Source organism: Phaethon lepturus, unplaced genomic scaffold, assembly GCF_000687285.1.
Source record: "Phaethon lepturus isolate BGI_N335 unplaced genomic scaffold, ASM68728v1 scaffold18283, whole genome shotgun sequence".
In the NCBI taxonomy this organism is placed as follows: Eukaryota; Metazoa; Chordata; class Aves; order Phaethontiformes; family Phaethontidae; genus Phaethon; species Phaethon lepturus.
In genome coordinates, this window is record NW_010528592.1 from 12,351 (window position 1) to 28,805 (window position 16,455).

The window sequence follows — 16,455 nt, forward strand, 5'->3', positions numbered from 1 at the left end:
AAATTCTAAAAATCTGAAGTAAAAATATCACGTATTTTGTACTTTCTTACAAATGCTAAAATAGAAAATTACACTGGAACTGAATGAAAATTTGATAGTATGACCCATCTAAGTAAACAACAAAGGACCACAGAAAACATCAACAACTGCTCCAAGGTGTTCCAGCGACGGTCAGTAAGCGATCATTGTCTTTACTGTCTTAAAAATCCATGTTTGACTCTCTCTCACCATTTCTATCAGTATTAAAAGAAAAAAAAAAAAAGAGGAAAACCAGTTTTAAAGCAGCACTCTTCAGTGACAAGTCATACAGCAAATTCACATTGGGTTCTGGGTGGTCTTTGTTACACTTGAACATATTAATGATGCAAACTTGACCGTATGAACCTAAGTTATACATACACAGTTATGCCTCCAAATAGCTACTAATTACACTAAATCAATTTGGCAAAGTGAGGGAGTTCAACATCCCTACACTCGAAATATCCAGATGCTGCTGCAATCACGCAACGAATGAGTTATATTACCACAGCTGATATGTGGGGACCCTGAAACACTGAATTCCATCACAAAATCAATCTTTGCACGTACTTTTTTTTATATGCAATTCAATATGAACACTGGAAACCTTTGGAATCATGATTTTGATAGAGAGCAAGGTCTAAAATTTTTCTAAGTTCTTCTTTTGGGTCTTTTTGTTGTTGTCTTTGTTATTTTACAAATACAATTGCAAACAGGCAATGGCAAGACATTCCATGGGTATAGGCTTGGGTCTGTTCTGCTGGCTTTATTCAGACAAGCCATCCTCAGCCACACCAGCAGTGACACTGCACAAAACAAAAGAGCTCACAGGGGCAGGATCAAGCTTGTGGTGTCAATATAAAAAAAAAAAACCCTTCACATTGTGTCTATGCTCACATCTCAATTCGTCAACAGTTAATTTTTGGTTTTAGAAATAAAACCTGGGTAACAGTCAAACATGCAGATGACACCATTCTGACCCATTATTTGACACGGTATTATTATTTTCCGTGTCACAGTATCATCAAGAACAAAACAAATGTGAAGCTGCAACGACTGTAGAAGCAAAGTCTGATATTCCAATGATTTCCAATGAACATGGCACTTTCAAAGTTAAATTAAGTTTAAATTTCAAACTCCAAATTAACTAACAAGACTGTTTATAAGGGTATAATGAAAAACTGCCCCTGAAGAGCACAATGATTTTAAAAAAAAATCTTTATTATTAGAAAGTGATAAAAAAAGGAAGATGCAGAAATGGGGAGTGGAGTAATACAGTTTCAATACATGTATTTGCACCAGTGAAAATCATGCTTTTAGCGAGTCACTGATAGCTCTATCACTGATGACTTACGGTCTTTACCCATGTACAAATGTAGTAAGCCACTTCCCACTGCTGCGGTGCCCACATAGATGCAACACACACATTAAAACGCAACAAACTTAGTGCCTGACTGTCCTGGATGCTGAGCACTCCCAGCTCCTGACAGGCCCCTCAGTCTAAACCAAAGCATAATCCTGACAATAATTTAGTGGTCAAAGTCTTAGGAATTTAAGAGCCTGTCACTTTTTTGCTTTCTTTGCTTTTTTCAGTATATCACACTTTTTTCTATTAGGACGCCGGCACCTTTCATCAATGCTCGGTATACATTCATAATGCCATACTTCTTCCATTTTCTCCACGGGATAAACTGCCTCCACATAATGACGGATCAGTCTCAGTCTGATAGGATCGAGCTGTTTTTTGTTACAAGCACCTGAATGGTTGTATTGCAGTCTGAGATTCTCCGGAGTAAAGAGTTCAGGAAAGAGTCTTACAAGAAGCCTGGCAGCAAAGTTGCCAACCGACAGGCTCTGCTGCACTATCTCTCTTACCTCCTTATCAGACAGCAAATACAGAGAAGGCACAGGGAAGTCTGGATTAGGAACAACGAGTTCGTCGAGTGGTATCTTGCAAAAATCCTTGCTACTTCTTTCTGGTGGCAGTGGCGGCCCTTCGAATTCTTCTCGAAACCTCTCGGGGTTTATTGCATAGCTGAGAAATTCCCTCCTGTCAGGCCCCGGCATGTGGATTTTCCGTTGCTGTTGGTACGTGCGCCTTTGCTCCGTGTCTCTTCGCCGACACCTCTCGTCAAGCTTCCCAACAAACTCCAACGTCCACACTCTGTCGTTCTTTGCTCTGGGGTACAGTATCTGCACATAATGTCGAATTAATTTAATTCTAGTGGGGTCGAGCTGTTTCTTGCCTAAAGATCCACTACAGTTGTATTGCTTCCGTAAGTTTTCATGAGTAAACAGTTCAGGAAATAAGAGAACAAGCAATCGAGAGGCAAAGTTGCCTATGGAAAGACTGCTTTCATATATGCTTTTAATCTGTTCTTTGTTCAACAGGTAATCTGGGACAGGGACATCAAAATCAGGAGGGGGAAAGTCAAGTTTGTCAAAGTCTATTGGTACAAGCCAAATTTTTTTTGAGCGTCTGCCAGGTTTTTCATACTCAAAACTGTCTTCCACTTTTATGATTGATACATCATCCGGTAAACTAGAAGAATCGTAACAGTCATCTCTCATCTGATCACATTCACTTCCATCCATATATGTATTTTCAAGCTCATCATTTATTCGCTGAACACATTGCTGCAACCAGGCTTCTTCTTCTTGCACATCTGGAAAGTAAATTTCAGTGTACCTACGGATTATCTGAAGCCGATGAGGATCCAGCAGTTGTTTCCCAGAGTCTCCATAGCAGCTGTACCTTTCAGCTAATTTTCTGTGGTCAAAGAGTTCCGGAAACAGTCTGTGTAACAAAAAAACAGAAAATTCCCCTGGAGAAGAAGCTTCATCTAAAAATTCATTGAGATCCTGAGCATCCAGCATGTAATCTGAGCCAATGGCATTACTCCTGTCCAAGGACAAAGCTTCTTCCTGATCTTTATCCTCCATAAAATGAGAGGATTCGACCTGCTCAGTATCATAAAAACTGGACGACTGCACATTCTGCTGACTGTTTTCCATTTCCCTTTGAGCCCAAAATCTATTGAAAAAATCATTGACTTGAGGCAAACACTCCACCTGCCATACAGCTGTATTCTTCACAGAAGGATAACAAACTTCCACATAGTTACGGATAAGCTGCAGATGAAGAGATTCAAGTTTCCTTTTGTTGAGAAAGCCGCATGCACTGCAGCTTCTGCTGAACTCATCGTCGCTGAAGAGCTCTGGGAAGAGCTGCACTAGCAACCGGCAAGCTAAGTCTCCGCCTGATGTGCTTTGATCCATGATTTGTTTGAGTTCTGCGGAAGTCAGCTGGTACTCTGGGGGAGGCTTGAAGTCTGCAACAGACTCTGCTGGACTGACTTGTTTTTTAATTCTGCTAACCTCCAAAGACAACAGGTCAACTTTACTGTGAAGCTGTGTCATATTGGTATTGAGGGTGTTAAGTGTGTAAAACATTTTCTGTATCAAAGAATATATATTTGGGTCAGAATCTGCGGTGGCTGCTGTTATGGCAATGGCTGCAGCTGAGTCCCTTTTGCGTTGATCGTTCAAAGTCCGAAGATGTGAGGGACTGCTGGGGTTGATTTTTTCAAACAACTCGTAAGAAGCAAACTGCTCTGCTCCTGGTGGGTTCTTCTTCTCCGTGATTTTGTGTGAGATGCCGTAGAGAGGTTTTTTATAAGATGGAGTGGTTATGTCACTGAAGGATTCTTCTTCACAGAGCCACGTTACGTTAGGATTCTTGTTCTTGTTTGGCTGCTCTGCATTTACCTGAGTGGGTGAGCCAGTATCTCTGTTCTTCATGTTTGAAAGGGGGCCCTTTGAATGAATAAATATTGTATTAGTAAGACTGCCTTAAAAATATTAGCTATAAATATGTGCCTCTTAAGCAGGCATTGTTACATAAATATGCAAAGTCAAATTTTCTCCAGAGGACTTAGTTGTGTCAAGAACATCAAAATTAATAAATTCACTAAGAAAAAAAATATAGTAAAGTATTATTTAGGTGGGGTTTTTTGTTTGTTTTGGCTCGTGGCTTTCTCCATGGAATAGAAATGTGATAATAATCCTTAGTACTCTTTACCCACAAAGCTCTAATACTCTCCCAAATTAAGTATCAATATGCTTCACCTTGCATATGAGGATCTTGGGCTCTAGAGAATTTGGGTGGCAACAAGTCAGCAACAGAGCCAAGAATAGAATCTAGATTTTCTAACCCGAGGTCCTGTGACCTTGCCACTGCCTCCAACAACTGCATTTAACGTTGCAGCACTCTCTTTAGGTTAGCTTTTGAAAATACCACAAAGGCTGTAAGACATCAAAATTATGCTTATTCTCTTCTTTCTGATGTGAAAGGTTTATATAGGGTTTTTTTAATCCTGATAATGGTGTACAATGCCTAAACAAGTTCTAAGAATTACTGTAATTTTAAAAAAGTATCCATTTAAATAACAAAAACTTAAAAACAAAGTGAGAAGTACCTTGGTATTGTCTTTTTGAAAAGGGAAGCCTAACATTTCTTTATTTCTGAAAGGCAGGGAAGTTTAGACTCATGGGTTTCTAATTTTCTAAATTACTAACATAAAAACAAGTAATGACCTCTTAAGGAATTAATGTTCTCTATTTCTAACTCTTGCTCATTGCTTGAAATTGGAAGCAAGCATTTTCATCAACTCACAGCAAATATGCAGGGCTTGGGTGGGTTGGGTTTTTTTGAAAACACATGGATATTGCAAATTCTTAGGAAGTTAAGTAGATACAACAGAATCAAAACACAACATACAGAATTCAAACATGAGAAAACACTCACAGATTTTAGAGAAGACTGTACTGAAACATTTTGCTTGGCTTGTTCCACAGAACATTAATTAGATAAAAACCACAGAATTTGCATTCAATCATTAAAACAAATGGAACACAGACTTGAGGTCTGAGCTGAGAGCCACAAGCAATTTGAAATTCTAGTGAAGGCCCCACTATGTCTTACAGTGACAAACTTGAATTAAGATTCCTTTCTGAAAAAACAGAACTGTAACACTCATTAAATTAATCTGGTCCCTATGTGTACTCACACTTGGCATCTGCTTATTGCAGTGACAAATTGAATCTAATTATTTTTTCATTTCTAATGCAATGTACACTCAAAAGAGGCTCAGAAAGAACAAGCTGGTTTCCCCTCCAAGTTTAAAAACCAGCAGACTCCATTAAATTGAAGTTGTGTTTCCAAGTTCTGTTCTCATTCACATCATACAACCCTACATATGAAACCTTGGGTTTTCACAACCAAGGCTGTGTGGATGGACAGATGATGAAATGAAAGCATAACGCAAAGGCAATATATTTTGCAATGCGCAAAATCCTTGCGTGGTGCCTAGGACACCTGACTTCCAGGTCCCATTTAGAAGACTGTCCCTCCAGTCCCACTCATATTTGTGTGAGAACAGCGAGGAACCGGAGTCCTGCAACACCACCAGCTATTAAAGGGTGACTTACCCCAGTAAGTGGTATGATATACCCTAACCAAATCAGCTCTTTGTGACTTGTAAAGTACCAGAACACAAGAGACTGAATTGTGAGCAGGCTGTGATGCACATTGCTCCCACCTAACTGTAGGCTCCTACACTGGGACTAAAGTTGTCATACACCACCTATACTTGTCAGTGGAGAAGGAGAGGTATTTCCAGATGGTAACAGACCTCTCTCAAATAGACATCACCTGAAAGCAGGTCATGAAAATCTCCACTGACAAAAAACATAGTTCTGCTCCCCAGTCAGACACCCAGACTGAATTGCAAATTTCTTTTACCATTTTAGATCAAAAGAACAAAACAAAACTGCTGTTCCAGAGAATACGTTTCTTACACATATGGTGAGACCTGCTGCCTAAGTAGCTAGCTCTTCCATTAACACTCCTGTTTACAAAGAATATTCCAAACGTTCCTTCACATACAGAGGATGATTCATTCAGTTCCTTCTCTACTAAATAGCTTGCCATGGGCCACCAGTCATCTGTCAGTTCTCGTCAGAACTCCTGCTGTACCTTTTCCCTAATTAATTACATAATAAAACTTGGCAATGCGGGGGTAACTTCTATTAATGTACACCTCAAACACAGGGCCAGGGCAAAGCAATATCAGAACATGCATTAAACACCACAAATTCATGGTCTTAAGTAGCTTATTGCACTTTGACAGTGAGTATTGTGAAAGTTTGTGTTCTCAGTTTTGGACACAGTGCTCTGGAGGAGGAGAAGCGTTCACGCTAAGAACTATAGCAGATCTCTGCTGTGACGGCAGCAGAACTTCTGCCCTTTCACTAATGCAGCTCACAGTATTTGGATCTGGTTGCGGGACAGATTTGGTTATCTGCATTTCAGAAACACATAGTCAGTGTTTGACTAACAGATAACAACACATTTGGGCCTGTATTTAAGGATTTTCTATTTCAGATGCATTCTCATGTTCTTTTCATTTTCTTTCTCTTGCTTTTAATTATCTTGTCTTTACAGAGTTTCCATCTGGGAACAGCACTATCCACAGCATAAATACATGGCTTTTTGTAAATTCTCCAATCAAACTAGTATTTGATACTTTTTAATTAGTTTTCTGTTAACACTGATATTTAAATGTCAATGTATTTCAGATAATACTACATCCATTTAAGATGATCAGTTTTAATGTACCATCAAAAAATAAGCAAAGATATTGTTCTATGAGACTCAATGTACATAAGATAGTTCTGCTTTTTATATTAATTTGCACAGCAAGTTTTTATATTATATGCATTCTTTGAACATTTGCAAAATGCAGTATTCTGGTAAACATCGGCCATTGTAAGTAATTGTGAAATAGCCTCTCACATTATCTCTCGGAGTCCTAAGCCAAGTTTTAAAAGTTGTTTAGCTATTGCTCTGCTCAGTGCTAAAGTCCAGTTAATTTATGACCTTTATTATGCTTAATAAAAAAAATATAAATATCTGTAAGAATACAGAACATATTATTCTAGCATATGAGTAAAGAATAAATGTATGAGCAAGAAACAAAACGATTCTATCAAACACATAAGAACTTGGAAATGTCTTGCACATAAATTTTTTGAGCTTACAATCTTCTACACTTTTTTTAAAAGAAAATTAGGGAAAATTAATTTCTCGCTATGAAGTAACAATCAGAATTTTAAAAAAGCAAAACATCTTCTGATAGAATGTCATACATTACCAGGCTGGTAATATAATCACCAGCCCAATAGTACGGTTATATACATAAAAAGCACATCTCTCTCTATATCATACATAGATGCCTACGTGATGTGTAGCAAAAATATAGTACAAGCACAATATTCTCAAAAATAATTAACATTTTGTCCTCTGTTTAAACAGAAATAGTTAATGAAGTAATCAACTAAAACAAATTACTGGTACTAGAAAAGTAATTAACTTTAAAAATGTTGTTAGGATTGAGGACTATTTCTCGTTGGTTATTTAACTAATCATGTTGATTCACTGGGGTCAGTCAAGAATGAATTTTCATCATTGTTACTGGGTCACTTTCTGATATTATAAGTCCAAAGTTATAATTCAGTGCAAATAAATTTAAAAATTTACTAAATGCAAACGGAAAACAGTAAAATCCAAAGCAAGCACAGTTCAGAGACCATTATGAAGCTCTTTTAAGTATCTGAATGTAAGTAAAACAACTGTAAAAAGAGAAAGAGAGAGGAAAAAAAGAAACGGTGTAATAAGATTAAAAACTACCTACCACAGGCATTCAGGGTAAAAAAAACAGCCCCGAGAAGTCAGAGAGATGAGAGTCAAGAAAAAGAAATATGAAGAGCTATGGCTAGAAAGGGGAAATGAAATGCACAAATACAACACAGAATAACTGGCTAGGTAGCAGAACTGCAGAAAAGGATATGTGCATTAGAGTAGGTCATAAACTAAATATAACCCAGGGCCTGAAGTTATTCAAAAGAGGATGAATTTGAATCTAGGTTATTTTAATAAAGTGCTGAGTGTGAAAAACAGGAGATCATTATACTGCTCTAGAGGGTGTTAGAAGAGGTGTGACTACCCAACACTGGACATTACCCTTTCAGGAATCTCAAAGAGAACAACAAAAATATAATGTGACTCCTGAAGAAGAGCTGAAGAAACAGAATTTTAGTCTGGGAAAGGAAGGGCTGAAGGTAGACAACATCACATCAATTTTCCCATGTACAGAAGACTTTTCTAGGAACAGATGATCACTGCTCTCCCTACTGAAAAGAACAAGGACAAAAAGAAACTTGCTCATTTTCAGCAAAGATTAATAAAAATCTCCAATTGCTAGAGAGGTGGAACACTAGAACATGATAACAGAATAGACTGGGCATCTCCTTTACCAGCTGGACAAACATCTGGATTGCCACAAGTGGGAATGCTGCACCAGAAGTTGTAATATATTCTGCTCTTGATATGCTGAGGTCTTCTGCATCCCTGCACTTTTATCGTTCAAGTAATACACAAATTTGTACTTGTCTCACTGACATCAAAATATGTGTCACAGAGGAAGAATTACAGCCCTGATTCTACCCCTGAGGATCCAGCTGAAGGACTGTGTGACATGAGAGGGACTGTAATCAGAGTCATGCTCAGTTAATCCAAATCACTACCTGCTCCTACATTCTCTGACAAACAACAAAAATATACTTCACATGAAGGAATTAACCTGTAAGTGTATTTAATAGATATAATCGCTCCCATGTTAAAGAAATACCCAGACAAGTAATGTGTGCAAACTGGGTTAGGATTAGCCATATTTGACTCAAACTCATTACTAATGCAAATCTAGTTAAATGACTTGCATTTTGCTTTATAGCAGCAATGAATTTAGCCTATGAAATATGAACAGAAAAATCACACAGTCATGTATAGAGAAGTCACCTCTTGTGTAAAGCGTCTTTTCTTCACACTGGGTAAGACATCTTGCTGGCTCCCTGAACCATCACAACCAAGTGAGGTCTGTTTCCGTTTGTTGGAATCCTGTAGGCAAGTAACTGCGCCATCCAGTGAGTGTTTCTCAGCAGATCTGGATGTTACTGAGCAGTCTAGAGCTTCATCTTCATTTTCTGTTTCTACTTTCACAATATTTTTTTTAGGAATTTTTACTGGAAAAAGAGAAGGTTTAGAAAGATAAAGCACTCTCTCCAGAAAACCATGACACCCTTAATACAATCTTTTGTGGTTCGTTTCTCTTTATGAAAACGTGTTTTGAAGAACATTTTTTTTTATGACTCGTACAGTAAGTGTATGCTGAGGCCACCCCAAAATCATGTTTTTATTATGCTAGGAACCATTCAGTCATCCAGTAAATGACAGTTTCTTCCCCAAAGAAGAGTCTAAAGTATACACAAATAAAGTTACAGTAGGAAGATCTTTTTCAAGGGGGAGGAAGGACGTAGAGCAGAAAATACAACGAATAACAAAGGTAAGTGTGTTTTAGATAGCTTTTTAAAAACCATTAATGCAATTTGTCTTGATCCAAGTGCATTCTTTATCAGGTTACACAGGCTTTCATTCAACACGTATTTTTGCCTGATCATAAATTACACAAAGTATAATATTTTACCTTCATCATCATCAGTGATTTCAGCTGAATTCATCTTCTATTTCACTACAGAACAAAACAAAATACAAAAATAAATATCAGCATCTTCTGGAATCAGGAAATACCTACATCTTTTTTTGTATTTACTTTTAATCTAGAGCCACTGGGCATTAACAGCCCACAGATACTTTCCAATCTGTACATATGTAGAACCTAGCTACTTTCAGTAAATTTAATGGGCATCTGTGGACCTGTCAACATGCAAACTACACTGCAGACTACATGTGACAGCTAGGAATGTCTTTAAAACTATATGTCTTTTTTGAGGATGGAGAAAAGCAAGTAATTTTAAACTTCTCTATAAAGTATCTTGGCAGTATATAAATGGAATTTAACTGTATTAAACTCTCTGTCCTGTACCAAGTCACTACTTCTTATTAAAGTAAAATCTTTTTATATTGACATTGTGGGTGACCCAAGGTCATCACAGAAGGAAAACTCAATCACAAAGTGGAATATATATGCTGGAGTAAATTTTCATTTAAAAATCCTTGATCATTTTATATGGATTGCATCAATTCAAGCAGAGCAATCTGTAGATCTACAGTAACTACTTTTTTTCTGTCAGCCTCTAAATAATGTAAGAATGTTTTTTGTAAGGAAAAACAAATATATGTATTATTCTAGCATTACTTCTCACATGAAAGACTCAGTTGTATTTCTGTTTCCTTGAAAACTAATTTTGCAAACTACCTGGGGGTAAACATCAATCTGTGTACAGATTTCTAGAAGACACTCTAAATCTTTTGGAGATCTACAAAGCAAACAATTTAATCAGATCTCACTGACTGTTACAGTGCACACAGCTGCAAACTGACACTCCCAACTGGTAAGCTGGTGACTGGTAAACTGTCACACACCGCTCATGTTCATCTATACACAGCATTATGTTTACTTGGCCCCAGATATTATTAATTTACATTTTCCAGAGTTAAATTCTTCTTTCAAATCATTTACTTTCAACTGTTCTTGCCTATCTTTTAGCCAAGGTCTGAAAACAAGGCAGGCTTCTCTCTGGCTAGAGCAGGTGAATAAAGCAACCAGTCAATCAAAAGTGTACATACAGCCCAGGAGGGGGAATTATAACAAAATCTAAAAGAGAGATGAGGAGAGGAAGAGAGAGGGAAGCTGTTTGGGAGGGGGGAAAAATGTATCTACCTTACTTTTGAATACTGTTCAACAGAATTACTTCTAAAATCTCAAAATATTGTTTAAAAACTCTGCAAACACTTGAATACCATGTAGTTACGACTTTTCCTTTGTCAGCAACTGATGGCTCTTAATGGTAAGTATGAGATCCCATTCAGGCAGTCTACTTCGTACAGCACCATCAAAAAGCTACACCGGATGTTAAGAAAAAGACATAGTATCAAATGTTTTTATTTTGCCCTGATATCCCAGATACATTGACATTCAATTTCCAGATCTTTCTTACACTTTTCCATACTGCACTAGGCTTAACTCTGAGGGATGTGGTACAAGACTAACATGTGTCAGTGCTCAAAAAGTGTGACACAGAGTCTTTTTGTGAGGGCCTGAGGTAGCACTAAGCAAATCAGCCGATACCACTGCAGAATGCTCTGCAATGGAACTCAAAATGGTTTTCCAGATAATCCTAGACTGCTCTGTTAGAGCAAAACTAAAAGATGGTAAACAGAGTCAGAAGGGAAGAGTATAATGGTGGCGGTGGCAGGGAATGACACCAAAGATTGAGGAGTGGATGTAGGGAATTACATATTCCTTCTAACTCATGCCACTACTACTATTCAAATAGTAAGAATGCTTTAGGAGAATTCCTCTGAGAGAATAAAAGGAAACTAGAAGGAAAAGATAAATGAGGATCTGAATAGCTACTCTTTAAAACTAGAACAAGCAAAAACTAAAGCACATACCCTGGTTAAATTTCTAAAGGATGCAACAGCAGGAAGACCAAAGCTATCCCAAAGTCGGGTCAAATAATATTAAGTCAAAACACTGTTTTACATGTTGGAGGCAAAGTGTTATTACTTCTTTTGGAAAAAACTTTTTCCCCCCCTCCCCAAAAACTGCCAGAGTAGAATTAAAAGCGAATAGTCCAAAGAACATCAGAATCAATGAGGCCTGGAAATACTGGGTTTTGTATTTGAACTCTTCGATGCCAAACAAAACACAAGCTCCAAACTTTTCATTTTTAGGTGCCCTGGTAATATCCCTCTTGTTATCTGGTTTCCTATCTTCTTTGCAAGTAAGAACTTGGGTATTATGAGAAAATGAAGCATGTATCAGTTTCTGTCAAGAGACAGGAATCCACTGCCCCTCTGATTTCCTGCCTCATAGTCCCACCTGCTCCCTCGGTCAAGCATGGGTGCCGATCTTAACCTTCAGTGAGCTGTTCCGGCTTGATAAACTGACAGAAAACAATTCACTTCTTTCTTTGCCAGGTTACCCTTCTTCTAATTCAGAGAGGTAAGTGGTAAGGCAAGTTATCAGGCCCGACTCAGGAGCATGCACAAGGATTGAGACGGAAATGAGGAATTAAAATCTCTCTCATACCAGCAAGCCACTGGCTTGGTTCAACCATTTCACGAAACTTCACTTATCATCTGTTTATCATAGATACCACATACCACCTACACCACCATCTCGCTTCAAATTTGGGTTGCAATGGACTCACAAGTGAGTAGTGAGCAGACACAGAGACGTTAACAGAGCAATTATATCATCGCTTCCGCAAGAAATGAGGTCCTATGGGAAGGTGGAAGCCTGCATGTGTGCGTGTCCATGTCCATGCATGTATGCCTGTCTATGTAAGGTTAACAATAATTTTGTTGACTGTTTGAAGTCTGCTAAAGATAAAACATTTCAGACTTTAAAATACTGTTTGCAGTGAATCAGTACTTACGAATAATAATTATTGCCTCCACAGAAGAGGTAGCAGTGTCAAAAATGGCTTTGAGGTAGCATTCTGCCCCATATTGTGAGAATCACAGAATCATAGAATAGTTTGGGTCATCTAGTCCACTCTCCCTGCAGTAAGCAGGGACATCTTCCACTAGATCAGGTTGCTCAGAGCCCTGTCCAACCTGACCTTGAATGTTTCCAGGGATGGGGCATTTACCACCTCTCTGGGCAACCTGTGCCAATGTTTCACCACACTCATGGTGAAACATTTCTTCCTTATATCTGGTCTAAATCTGCCCTCTTTTAGTTTAAAACCATTACCCCTTGTCCTATCACAACAGGACCTGCTAAAAAGTCTGTTCCCATCTTTTTTATAAGCCCCCTTTCAGTACTGGAAGGCTGCAATAAGGTCTCCCCGGAGCCTTCTCTTCTCCAGGCTGAACAACCCCAACTCTCTCAGCCTGTCCTCAACAGGAGAGGTGCTCCATCCCTCGGATCATTTTTGTGGCCCTCCTCTGGACCTGCTCCAACAGGTCCATGTCTTTCCTCTGCCCCGTTTCCTGAGGGCTCCAAGAGCTGGACGCGGGACTCCAGGTGGGGTCTCCCCAGAGCGGAGTCAAGGGGCAGAATCACCTCCCTCAACCTGCTGGCCACACTGCTTTTGGTGCAGCCCAGGATACAGTTGGCCTTCTGGGCTGCAAGCGCACATTGCCGGGTCATGTCCAGCTTTTCATCCACCAGTACCCCCAAGTCCTTCTCGGCAGGGCTGCTCTCCAACCCTTCATCTCCCAGCCGGGAGTTGCCCTGACCCAGGTGCAGGACCCTGCACTTGGCCTTGTTGAACCTCATGAGGTTCACATGGGCCTGTCCCTTGAGGTTGTCCAGGTCCCTCTGGATGGCATCCCAACTCTCACACGTGTCAGCTGCACCACTCGGCTTGGTGTCATCCACAGACTTGCTGAGGGTGCATTCGATCCCATTGTCCATGTCACTGATAAAGATATTAAACAGAATAAACAAATCTGGAGCAAAAAAGACCTGAAAGAACCTGGGGCAAAATAATGCAAGAAGGAATCGAGAAAGAAATACACCCAGTAAAGCAAACACCTGACAGTTGTTCCTTGTCATGTTGAGTATACAAACGTATTTCATTCTTACCTTATATGTCTTTTTTCAAAACAGAAGATAATTATATTTATCATCTTTAGCCTAACACTGGCTCAATGCTATCTACAGGGCAGTGGTTAGCTAGTTGCACATAGGAACTAGGAAGGGGTGAGCACCCTGGGCTGAAGTTGGGAGGCCAGGTCTGCAGTCGTGACTGGCAGAGCAACCAGCCTTGGCATTTTTATCTTGCTGGGATACAGACGGATGCTGCAGTGCATCCTACTTCCTGGTGAAAAGAGGATCTGGAAGGAGGATTCCAAAACATACCAAACACTTACAACAGCAGCTATGTCAACAGCCAGATCCTGACCTTAATGAAATCTATCGGCGCCTAAGCACCCAGATCTCCAGATTTTAGTTGAAGCTTCTTGTATTTCCACCTGAACTGGACAAAAAAATCATGCTTTAGAGAACATGAACATAAATCTTAAACTTCAAGTTTTAGGATTTTGCTTGTGAATATTTTAATTTGTGAATCAAGTTATTTTAGAAGCATTTTCTCTGCGTTCTTTGGTTTCTATCTTGTGTATAAAGTTAAATTCCGAAGAACGTGTGAACACCTTCGTGAACACAGAAATGCCTAACAGAACACGTACACAACAGGTAAACTAGCATGCTGTTTCTCTATGTTTAAACTAAAACATGGGTAAAACAGGCAGAAAGAATAACTATTATAACACTGAACACTAAGTGAATAGCTAATACTCTCACTTTTACTTCAAAAAAGACTCTGCTTTTGATTAATGGCTGCCTGCTGCTAGTACAGTCATTAGCTAAACCTATCTAATGTAGGATAAACAGGGAAATGTGTACCACTGACAAATTCAACAATCAAGGAAGAAGGGGTAGACGGATCCCATCCTCACAATGCAAACAATAAATCATTAGATTTTATTGCCTGCATTTCATCTATTGAGAATGGTCTTCTTGAAAACAGGATGTAGTTTTCAAGATTTTATGATTTATAGAAATTATAAATAATTTCTATGTAATCAATGTCTCAAAATAAACAACTTGCTGATGTATCAGCATATACTCACCTTCCCATCTAAACTGCCTGGATGGGAAGTACTAGTGCTGGTGCTGTACAGATACCTGTGCTGAGCCACTGCTATATGTCACACAACAGAGCCTGGGGGATGCCAGTGCTCACTTGGGAAGACACAAACATTCCTTTCGGCTTAGCCCTCCAGACTCACCCACACGACCTGACATTTGAAACAGTTAAAAAAGATGAACCCAAAAGGATGGTTTTCTTAAGGTGATTAAAGCTTTGTTCTTCTAAGAGAAGTGAATACAAATACCTAGATTTGCAATCATGCAAACGATGATACTATTAATTTTAAACTAGTGTACAATGAGCAGAGAACTGATGCGATATACAGCATTGTGTCCTCCTGTTCCAACTTAAGCTACTTCTAATAAATTGAATATGCATTACAGTCTAACTCTAGACATCAATCTATATGTGTTTGATTCGTGATCTCAGGATTTGCAACAAGATCCAGAAATCCCACTCAGCTACCAGCTAAACTTACAGGTGGTTACAGATTCTAGATTCCAAGTTTCTGGTGGACCCCATATACAAAACCTTTTGAGCCCAGCTGGGACTGCTGCACTAGGAACTCCTCTGCACCTGGCCTACCAGCTAAGATTCAGCACCCATTTTCAGAAGATGCTGACTACTTTGGGACTCTCATAGAGGACAGTCATAAATAAGTGTAGGGTATTTCACGTACCAATGGCACAATGCTTAAAGGGGTATTTGGGAGCCAAAAAAAAGTTTGGTTTTTTTTTAACTTTCCTGCTCTTGATTTTGCAGCATAGACAAGAATCCAGGTCCCCAAATCCTAGAGGGGTGATCTAATCACCAGGTTATGGCACGCTGGAGGGCAAGTGGGAAGAAGGGTCATGGGGCAGGCAATGAAGCGGGGGTCCTAGCACACCTTGGCTGTCAGTATTGGCTGAATGTCCTTCCCACAGATCCCGCTCTCCCTTCTTCATCAGATTAGATGAGGAATGAGAAAGCTCAATGAAGGAACTTCACACTCCCTACTTCCATTGGTATCACTTAGACACTATGCCTCTATTCAAAAGACTTACCAGGTTATGATACTTACTGTATCATTGTACCACTTTGGTAGCAACATTCAACACTGAAACGGTATTACCCGTGGCTAACTGGGGAGCTCAGTGCATAGGACAATGCTGCGAGTTCCAAAGCATGGAAGAATACCTTAAAAACGAGGTTTTGGAATGTTTCTCTGTACATTTAGGGCTAACTACCACCCTGATGCTGCTTTTGCAAGCAGAGAAAAAAGGGTGATCCATTTATCAAAAACATGCCTACCCGAAATACACACTGAAGCCTTAAGGATTCAAAGTACTTCGTTACAAAAGATTTTATGAGTAAGGGAGCAAACCGCAAATCATACTCTAAACATATTTCAGTCTCATATCATCAAGTATAATGCATAATCCTACTTAGAAGTACCATAAAAGTGCATCTAGTTACTGATATATAAAACAGAATTGAATCATAGGCCTAAGTTAAATCATCCCATGATGTGCATTCTCCTCCTCCTATTTACCACCTAACAATTACTCACGTGTTGGCCTTGGAGGATGCTTTCCCTACCTGTCCTATGATTGTGACCATTGTAAAGGCACAATGCAAAGAGAAAAGATCTTGCTAATAATGTAACATCAAGGCAGTTCTCTGCCTTTGCAATCATTCTTAAAGAAAGCC

General features: G+C 39.1%; 1 protein-coding gene across 2 annotated transcripts; it reads right to left on the reverse strand.

The window, feature by feature from the left end:
• Positions 1-1,581: 1,581 nt before the first annotated feature.
• Positions 1,582-9,665, reverse strand: BEND3 (BEN domain containing 3). Of its 2 annotated transcripts, XM_010283717.1 has the most exons (3): positions 9,621-9,654; positions 8,936-9,159; positions 1,582-3,834 (listed from the first exon to the last, which is right to left on the reverse strand). In XM_010283717.1, exons 1-3 carry the CDS (start codon positions 9,652-9,654, stop codon positions 1,582-1,584), a joined length of 2,511 nt encoding a protein of 836 aa, XP_010282019.1. The 2 variants fall into 2 exon arrangements, with proteins under 2 accessions (XP_010282019.1, XP_010282020.1); XM_010283718.1 differs by lacking the exon at positions 8,936-9,159 and having other exon boundaries at positions 9,621-9,665.
• Positions 9,666-16,455: the final 6,790 nt, after the last annotated feature.

Excerpts from the sequence above, each read along its gene's own strand:
- BEND3 (XM_010283717.1), bottom strand. The coding sequence starts at position 9,654 with ATGAATTCAGCTGAAATCACTGATGATGATGAAG. Across the intron at positions 9,160-9,620 it reads AATCACTGATGATGATGAAG|TAAAAATTCCTAAAAAAAAT; the intron begins GTAAAATATTAT and ends CTCTTTTTCCAG. Across the intron at positions 3,835-8,935 it reads AAAGACGCTTTACACAAGAG|GGCCCCCTTTCAAACATGAA; the intron begins GTGACTTCTCTA and ends ATTCATTCAAAG.